At 36.1% G+C, this 10302-nt stretch overlaps 1 protein-coding gene across 2 annotated transcripts in view; it reads left to right on the top strand.

The window, feature by feature from the left end:
• The first annotated feature begins 860 nt into the window (after positions 1-860).
• The window catches only part of KIF14 (kinesin family member 14), a 58876-nt gene continuing 49434 nt past the window's right edge, over positions 861-10302 (top strand). The window contains exons 1-5 of one of the 2 annotated variants that reach the window (XM_074308717.1): positions 861-1111; positions 2378-2473; positions 3207-4397; positions 6793-7047; positions 8248-8335. In XM_074308717.1, the coding sequence (XP_074164818.1) occupies positions 3310-4397; positions 6793-7047; positions 8248-8335 (1431 nt within the window). In that variant the 5' untranslated portion in view covers positions 861-1111; positions 2378-2473; positions 3207-3309. The remainder of the gene's footprint in view (positions 1112-2377; positions 2474-3206; positions 4398-6792; positions 7048-8247; positions 8336-10302) is intronic. The other variant, XM_074308718.1, reaches the window with a different exon arrangement.

Here is a 10302-nt window from a genome sequence, read left to right as displayed (position 1 = left end):
TAAAAAGCTCTTTACATTAATGCTTGTGTCAAAACGTTTCCTTTAACCTCAAGAGCCTGATGTATTTGGGGGGATTTCACACTTTTCTGACTTTTGTTTCACTAAGAAAATCTGGGAAATTGTGTTACCAACTCCTCTTGTAAACAAGCAATTAAAAAAAAACAACCCTCAAAGAAATCTTATTAATAGTGTAAAAAAAAAGCAGAGCCCATGGAAAACTAGATCATCCTGCAATGAGCAATCATCTCCCCAGAGACCCATACAGAACCTCAGTCACATATTATTTTAGACTCCTAGCAAAAGTCTTTTACATTTCCTTAGTTGGTGACTCATCCAGCAAAACATCCAGCAAAAGATTCAGATACTTAGTATCCTAGCTCTTCTGCGGACTTTGTTCTGTCAGTTAGAGGCGGAGAGATTAAAGGAGACACATCGGATTCCCTGATCTTGACAAGACATAATTCATTTTATTCCAGCAGATACAACATGGAACCTTCACTCTAAAATTCCGCTTTCGTGCTATAGTTCCTCTTGAGCTCTGACCCTACGGAAAAGTTCCCGGGGATCAGGAATACACTGCTCTTTTCCTACTGGGTCACCTACGCCAGGGCCTCGGACGGTCCCTGAACTAGCCAAGTAGTAGATGCGGGGTAACCTCGCGGTGGGTTTTTAAGTCTCTCCCCCACACAAAAAAAGATGGAATAAAAAAGCGAAATACGGACTTTCCCCTGCAGTCCGGGGCAAGATCCTGGGCACCGGGACTAGTAACAGTCCAGCTCCCTTCTTCCTCTCTGGGGAGGGAGGCTTACGTAAGAAGCCCTGGAGGGAAGAAGGGGCAGTACCCGGCGCTGTCGGGAAACGCGGAGAGGGAAAGGTCCGCTCTGCGCTCCAGCCGGCCCCCTCGAGCCCAGAAGCCTCCATTTCGGAAGCCCCAGTGGGTGGAGCGGTCACTCGGACACAAGAGAGCAAACCCAAACAAACTAAGGTTTCTTCCGTAAAGGGGCGGGACGAAGCGAAGACACAGCGTCTGACTTGCTCTTCTGGCAGCCAATCAGGAGACGGGGTGCTCATTCAAACCTGGCCCGGCGCGAGGACGCGGCTGGAGCTGGAGGTGAGTGCTGCTGCTGCTGCAGCGGGGGGCTCAGCAGTCCGGGGTTAGGATTGAGGGAAAAGGGAACGCCAGGTGAAAGAGGGAGGCGGAAGGCGAAGGGAGGAAGAGAGCGGGGGGGGGGTGAGCCGAGGGTAAGGGGACCGGAGCACAGTCTGTCAGGGCAGGTGGGCGATCTTGCGCGTTGATAATTTACCCATCAGGCCCTGCGGGGACTTGGCCCACTAGAGGGAGCGGAGTTGGAGGAGAGCTGTGTTCAGAGGTGGTTTCTATCTTCCTGCCCCGCGTACGAGGTTTTGTCACCCCTCCCCTAATAATCATACCGCAGCCATTACCCTACTGAGCTGTCCCAGAAACAGAAAGATCTAACTTGGAAATTTTCTCAGTCAGTTCAGAAGATGATGATGACCCTTCCCAAGTTAGTCTCTGCCTCAGTTTCTTCATCTGTAAAAGGGGCCACTCTGCTCTCTTTCTTACCTAACCTTAAATCCCTAAGTGGGTGTTGCCTCAGGCAACTAAGCTTAAAAACTAGTTTAAAAAAGGGCCAAGGTTTCCCACGGCATCTCAGGCTGTCTCCAGTTGTCCTGATGGCCACTGACTCAGATGGCTTGAGAGGAAAAAGTGAGGGGGGGACTTTGCACAGCCTTTTCTCCCATAGATTCAGTTCACTTTGCATGTCATGGCACCGCCTCCCTGATGTCATGGTCCTCTTCAGGAAAGAAGAAAAAACAGAAGATCTGCTTGATACATTGAGGTCCTTCCTCTAAATTTTATTTAAGCATCACTGTCTTTCATAGACTTTGTCTATTTTCCCTTGATGGTACTACCTTTCCTAGCTCACCTTTCCTAGTTGAACATTCCTCTGATGCTCTTTTATTTTATTTCTCGTGTGCAATTCATCTTTGGGAATGTATTATTCTATACTCATTATGCATATCTTTGTTGCCTTTTCTATGGCCTTTAATTTTGATTCTTTGGAACAATTTTTGTTCAAAGTCACAATGATACCCTTGGTTTATCTTTGCAAAATAACTCATTTACTGCTCTTACCCAAAAGCAGCAGATTTAAGCAACATATGAAGTCAGAAGTGCCAGAGTGAAAAATGATGATCCATTGTATTCTGTAATTCATAGCTATATAGCAGCACTGAAAGTATTACAAAGTTAAAAGATGGGTTTTCATTTCAGGGAAAAGCTTAGTGTCATTATAATCACTGCACAACTTCTTTAAAAAAATTGCTCTTGTTTTCTTCCTCTGTTTAATTTCAGGCTTAGTTCATTGTCTATCTATACTGCTTATTGAAGGCATATATATACGAATGGACTGGTTATCCCTCTAATTGTATATCATCATCTGAACAACAGGTATGCTTCAGACTTTTTTTTTCCTGTGTAGATAGGCTGAATACTCAAGTGATTATGAATCTCCTTTAGAAGACTGCAGTATTCTTGGACTCAATCACATTAGCGCAAATAGGAACATATATATGTGTGTGTGTGTGTGTGTGTGTGTGTGTGTGTGCATACACACATATATAAGCATATCTACAAATGGGATCATTGTAGTACATCATCATTTATAGGTAATCCCTATTCCCTTTGGACTTTTTACTGAACATTCTTCTTTCTGCTTCCTTTTACTGAGTTTTTCTTTGTTTTATGCTTCTATTGATATGATAAAAGAATTTTCAAAAAAAATTGTTGTATCTTTTAAGAAATCTTGTGTGATTTAAATATGCAGGAGAGATGCCTTTTGAAGAGAATCTTTAAGGTTGTATTTTGTCCTACCAAATCAAGTTTGTCCAAAGTCAGTCCACTAGAGTGGGATCTAGAACCCAGCAGCCTGCATAAATGTCCTCAGCGGGAGGCATCTGGCCCTGGGCCATAGTTTGAGAACCCTGGTCAATACCTTCAGTTGTTTGTGTTACAATAAAAATGTGATTGTAGGATATTATTTGCTGAAACCCACTTATTCCTTTCTCATAGCATCTCACTAATATGCTTAGTATGGTTTCCATAAAGTGTGGATTCTTTATACACTAAAATATTTTTAAGTTTGTCTAAAATCTAATTTTTTTTCCTTCTTTGAATCTGACAGATTTTTTTAAAATGTCATTAAGAAAAGACCAGAAATCATAAACATTCTCAAAGAGTTAAATTCCTCAGCTTGAGTCCTTTTTAAAAGACTATTTGTTATTAATATGTCAATATACAATACAACTTTTGTTCAAAATCACGATGCTCTTGGTTTATCTTCACAAAATAACTCATCACTTACTGCCCTTACCCAAAGCAGCAGACTTAAGCAACATATGAAATCAGAGATTTCAGAGTGTGAAAATAATGATCCGTTGTTAAAATCTCTGAATAAAATCAAAGAAGTAAATAGGACTTATGTTATTTCAGCCTGTAAAAAAGTACAAGAAGTGCCTCTCACACCTAACTTGGAAGGCAAGTTGGCACTCCAAAGAAGAACTAGAAAAATTCAAGAACAACCTTTGCTTGGTAGTCAGCTACAGGAAGAAACAACAGGACGACTTACATTGCAGCGTCGGATAACCACAAACTCTTTGGAAAAGTGTAAGACAAGTAAAAATGTGCCAGATGGAATCTACAATGAGAAATCTGGTTTGCAACAGAGCAATAAAAATGTAAAGACAGCAAGCACTGATAAACTCTCTTTAGTTAAATCTGTTTCATCTGTAGTTGAAGATATAAAACAAAAAAACCAACCTATTGATGAAAAAAACAATGAAAAATGTTCAATTCCCAGGGCAAAAAATGGCAACCTTTTACATGATAGATGTTCTGTTTTTCAAGCAATTGAGTCCCAAAATCAGAATGAAGTTAGTAGATTAGGACACTCAGCAGGAATGAAGCCTATGCAGAACTCATCTGATGTAAAGATAATTACAACAGGAAATTTAAGTAATAGAAGTGTTGGAAAGGAAACAACAAAAATTTTAAATAATAAGTTTGGAAGTATGGAAAAACCAAAAACACCCAGACAGTGGATTATGGAAGAAAGCAAATTTACACCAAAAAGCAGTATTCCACAGGCTAGAATCACAGCTTTGTCAACTCCAAAAAACAGGACATGCCTTCAGATTGTGCAAAAACAAAAAAGCACACCTAGCTCTTTCCTTGAAAATAAAAGGGAAAGATCGCAAGAAAATACTTTATTGAGAGAAGAAACTACAATTCAGAGCACATATAGACAATCAAATCTTTTGAAGGTAGAAAATAGTCAAGTGACGGTGGCTGTACGAGTAAGACCTTTCAGCAGCAGGTATGTATGCACTTTTGACATGAAAATCCAAAATGATTATAACAAATGAATTTATATTTTATCTACTTTTGGCAAGTAAAAATAAAACTCATTTTAAAAGCAATTTACATTTAACAAAGTACTTTCTTTAAAACAGTTCTTTGGGGTAGAAATGGAATTATTTTGGTTCCTATTTTACAGATGTGGAAATTCAGGCATTGAGTGATAGAATGACTTCCCTGGGTTACTCAACTTGTGATTGAGTAGTAGACACTGAAATTCAAAGTCCTTCTGGTTCTTAGATCTATTTATGTTTGTCTTGGATACTAAAGTATTTCTGGCAAGCAAAAAGAGTCTTTTTTTTTTTTTTCCATGTATAGAGCTGTATGAACAAAGCTGTAGAAATGGAAAAGAATAGGGCATATCTGGGAGATGAGAATAGTCCAATTTGATTACAATGTAGTGTTCCTAGAGAAGAGTAGGATCACAAGGTCTTAGCTCTACAGCTGTCAGAAGGGACTTCAAGGCCTTTGGATCCAATTGCTTCATATGAGAAAACTGAGGTTGACAAAGTTTAATACTTTCTCAGGCTCATTGAACTAATGAGTATGTGATGCAGAATTTGAAGGTCTGCCTGGTTGCAAGTTATTCTGACTAGAGTAGAACCAGACTTTAAAGGGCCTTAAAAGCCAGGAATGAAAGTTAGGGAATCAAGGAGTTGCATGGCTATTATTCCTTTCCCTTTTCAATCTTCATATTCTTGTTTACATAGTACCTTATGCAGGTCTATTGAATATTCTTTGTATTTTGAATTCCTCCACATTCTTTAAAACCTAATTAAAATAACATCTGTGCGAATTATTATACAGTTTCATGTCTTCTAGCTCTGTTCAACAACAAATGAATAAGAAGAGAGGTAGAGTATTTTTCTAGTTCTTCCAGTCATTCAACAAATATCTATTAAGCCCCTTTTCTAAACAGAGCATTGCTTTAAACAATAGGTGTGATACAAAGTTTATGTAAGACATCCTTTTACTCATGAACCAACTCTATTAGGCAATAACATGGATAACTAACAGACACTATTACTAAGAGGTGTAGAATATAAGTGCTTTTAAAAATCTTTGGCAAAGGATGTCTTGCTTAGGAATAGAGCAGCAGACCTAAAGTCAGCAAGAAATGAATTCAAGTCTGACCTCAGACCTTTCTATGTGACCCTGGACAACTGTTGTGTCTCAGTTTCCTCAACTATAAAATGGGCACAACAACACTTATTTTCCAAGGTGGTTGTAAATGTTAAAGAGAGATCATTTTTGTAAAGTATATGTTTGGCACTTAGGATGCTTGATATAAAAGGCTTGTTTTCCTTCCTTCTTTTCTTGTTTCCTCTAGGTTTAAATATAAACTCCTTTTAAAATCATTTTAAGGCTCTTCACCATTTCACAAGGCCTTTCTGCTCTTTTTACACATTTCTGTATGGACCAACAATACTGGCCTTTCTGCTACTGTGTTTTTATTCTTTATTTCTTGTCTCTGTGCTTCCTTACTTATGCTTCGTGTATTCTCTAGTTTACAACTTTGCTCAAGTATCATCTTGATCAGGTCTTGTTCCCCACATATTTCAGCCTTTGCTGCTTCTGCCTATTTTGCCTACATCTTATATTTTGTGTATTTACATATTGTCTACCATTTCGACACAGGCTCCTTGGGCCAGGACTCTTCTGCTTTTGCTTTTGTGTCCTCAACACTTCACTTAGTGCTCGGTATATAGAGAGAGTTAATAAATATTGATTAAAATGCATTTTAATAGGAGAGTACAAAAAATTGTTAATAAAAAGTAGTGAAGGAATTTAAGGCCTTGGGATAAATATTGATAAAATTAGAAAAAATACAATATTTAAGTGTTTGTTTTTGATACTAGAGGATGATATGTGTTTAAATAGATTATATTTGATAAATTATCCATGAGTTTTTAAGAATTGAAATTTATGTATATATGTGTACACACAAATAGTACTATCATTTTACACTGTAGCATTTATCATAGATAGAATTCTATATATAATAGGTCCATACTGAACTTCTTTCTAAAGTTGTTAGTTATTAAAGTACCAAAAGGACTTTATACAGTAAGGTTTCCATATAGATACTTATTATCCAAGCTATATTGTAAATGATGGAAGATAACTTTTTTCTTTACTGAAAAGAAGGAAGAATTAGACTTAAGGCTGTGATAGGAAACATTTTCATGTGCTTTCCCTCATATAAAAATCAGTTATACTTTCAAAAGTAGAATATCTTATGAAAGACAATCATGTTTAAAATAATTGTAAGGTCTTGATTTTATACCAGACAAAAAAGAAGAAATGATAATTAATCTTTTTTTTTTTTTTTCCTTTTTTATTTATTTTTAAAGAGAGAAAACTGATAACACATCTCAGGTAGTTTTCATGAATGGCCAAGAGATAACCGTACAACATCCCGACATGAAACAGAATTATAATTTTGTTTATGACTTTTCATTCTGGTCTTTTGACAAATGTCATCCTAACTATGCAAGCCAGAGTACAGTCTATGAGACATTAGCAGTACCACTTCTGGAAAGAGCCTTTGAAGGATATAACACTTGTCTCTTTGCTTATGGACAGACCGGCTCTGGAAAATCATATACGTAAGTTTTACTGTATGTGCAATTATCCAGACATTCATTACACTTTTAAATTACATATTTATTAAACTTTAAATAAATTACAGTAAGAACAAACTTGTGGAAGTAATGCCACAAGGTTAGGAGACATGTTGGGAATGGGGAGTACTTTATCATCACTTAATCTTTTATCTTACTAGAGAATTTTTTTTTTTTTAATTCATTTTTCCAAATTATCCCCTCCCTCCCTCCACTCCCTCCCCCCAATGGCAGGTAATCCCATACATTTTACATGTGTTACAATATAACCTAGATACAATATATGTGTATAAATACCATTTTCTTGTTGCACATTAATTATTAGCTTCCGAAGGTATAAGTAATCTGGGTAGATAGACAGTAGTGCTAACAATTTACATTCGCTTCCCAGTGTTCCTTCTCTGGGTATAGTTATTTCTGTCCATCATTGATCAACTGGAAGTGAGTTGGATCTTCTTTATGTTGAAGATTTCCACTTCCATCAGAATACATCCTCATACAGTATTGTTGTTGAAGTGTATAGTGATCTTCTGGTTCTGCTCATTTCACTCAGCAACAGTTGATTTAAGTCTCTCCAAGCCTCTCTGTATTCCTCCTGCTGGTCATTTCTTACAGAACAATAATATTCCATAACCTTCATATACCACAATTTACCCAACCATTCTCCAATTGATGGACATCCATTCAACTTCCAGTTTCTAGCTACAACAAAAAGAGCTGCCACAAACATTTTGGCACATACAGGTCCCTTTCCGCTCTTTAGTATTTCTTTGGGATATAATCCCAATAACAGCAATGCTGGGTCAAAGGGTATGCACAGTTTGACAACTTTTTGGGCATAGTTCCAAATTGCTCTCCAGAATGGCTGGATTCTTTCACAACTCCACCAACAATGTATCAGTGTCCCAGCTTTCCCACATCCCCTCCAGCATTCATCATTATTTGTTCCTGTCATCTTAGCCAATCTGACAGGTGTGTAGTGGTATCTCAGTTACTAGAGAATTTTTAACACTCATACTAGAATAAATTCCTATTGAACATTCAGTTTTTCTTCTCGTGGCTTATTTTTTAAGGATATAGTCAGGATAATATAATATGTGATTTTAATTTACCATGGCCAAAGAAACTAGAAAATGTTGTTGCTTTTTAAAGGTATAATCTTTCTTTAATATGTTTTCTTTCTAGGATGATGGGATTTGGGGAAGAACTGGGGATAATTCCCAGATTTTGTGAAGATCTCTTTTCTCAAATAGCCAAAAAAGAAACACAAGAGGTATGACTGGAATATTTGTGTATTGTATGCTTTTTCTAGAAAGCTTGCTAATTAAAACAAATAGCAGTAGTAAATAAAGTATTATAGTGAGACAGATTTTATTTTGAAATCTTTATTGTTATATTTGTGTGTGTTTTGTATGTGTGTGTGTGTTTTGGGGAGGGGAATGAGACTGAAATTGGGGAATCTGTCTGTTCCTAGCAGTAGATCATGATGATGCTTTCTTCTCTGTTCTTTCTAACTTCTCTGATATTGATGATATATATATATATAATGATTAAGACATGTAGTTACTCTAAGCTATTGTGTATGTTCACTATAGCTGGGAAGAGAAATCAAGTAAAGAAGGGAACAAGAATTTATATAGATACCTACCATGTGCCAGGAACTATGTTAAATGGTTTTTTGCAAATATCACATTTGATTTTCACAACCACCCTATGAAGTAGGTGCCGTATTATCCTTATTTTGCAAATGAGTTAACTGAGACAAACAGAACCTGCCCAAGGTAAATAGCTAGTAAATATCTGAGGCTAGACTTGAATTTAGGATTTTCTTACTGCAAGTCCACTGAATCACCTATCTGCCTCAGTTTCCTTATTTAGAAAGTGAGCTGGAGAAAGAAGTGGCATACTACTTAAGTATTGGTGCCAAGGAAAGCAGAGATCAAACAACAACAATAAAGTGAAACACTTATTAATCACTTAATCATATAACAGACATTGTGCTAGCTCCTGGAGATACAAAGACTATAATGAAAAATACCTGTCTTTAGGAAGCTTACGTTCTATAGGAAGAAATAATATATATATATATATATATATATATATATATATATATATATATATATATATATATATATATATATATATATATATATATATATATATATATATATATATATATATATATATACATATATATATATATATGTATATATATATACAAAATGAAAACAGTGTCATTTGGTAGGGAGACAGTAGCAGCTGAGGCAGGGTATTAAGAAAGGCCTCATGTAGGAGGGGGATTTTGATGGAAACTGAATTTTAATGGAAACTAGAAATTTTTAGAAGCGCAACAGAATAGGGCAGTATGTTCTAGTATATTCTGCATGGAGGGAAGGGCTTGTGAAATAACAAAAAATGGAAATAGAGTGTCATGTGTAAAGACAAGAAAGGATGCCTCTTTAATTGGATTTATGAATAAACAATCCAACTAGTTTTTTAAAAATTACTGTATTGTTGTTTTCTTTGTAGGTTCAATATAGACATATTATGCTTTAGTCTTATTATTATTTTTTTTATTAATCTAATCATCTAATCTAGTAGTCTTTTCTCGATTTTAGAGCCATGATTGATCTGCAATGTTTAACACTTGCCTAGTTTTCTATCTTTTTTTCCTGGTTCTTTTCTTACCACTTTGACCATTTCTAGTATCTTAGGATGCTTTTGCACATTCTTTTGCTCCTAGGTCCAGACATTTCTCAAGGGTTAGTCTTTGACTCTTTTCACATTATAGATCCTCACTCAAAAAACTAACATATTATTTTTTAAAATAAATTTTTGTTAGTATTTTCTGTTTCTTACATCACCATAGTAACCCATGTATTCCCCCTGTCATCCTCCCTTTACCCCAGACATCCCATATGACAAAATAGTATGTTTTGGAGAAGAAAAAAAGAAAGCCAGTAAAGCTGATTGATTCATTTTAGAAATCCAAAAATGTGTAATGTGTAAAACCTGTGAACTTCTACCCTCCAGGGAAGAATTTGAGGATATCTTCTCACATTTTTTCATTCAAGTCCCACTTGATCTTTATAATTTTGTTATATTTACTTTTGATTTTTTGACATTTCATCTATCCATTTACAGTGTTATAATTACCGTGTGAAAAATCCTAATGTATTTTCAACATTTTAACCATCATGTCTATGTGGATGACTGACAAATCTATGCTTTTACTTCTGG

Source organism: Sminthopsis crassicaudata, chromosome 4 (genome assembly GCF_048593235.1).
Source record: "Sminthopsis crassicaudata isolate SCR6 chromosome 4, ASM4859323v1, whole genome shotgun sequence".
NCBI classification, from domain to species: domain Eukaryota; kingdom Metazoa; phylum Chordata; class Mammalia; order Dasyuromorphia; family Dasyuridae; genus Sminthopsis; species Sminthopsis crassicaudata.
This window is presented reverse-complemented; position numbering and strand designations above follow the sequence as displayed.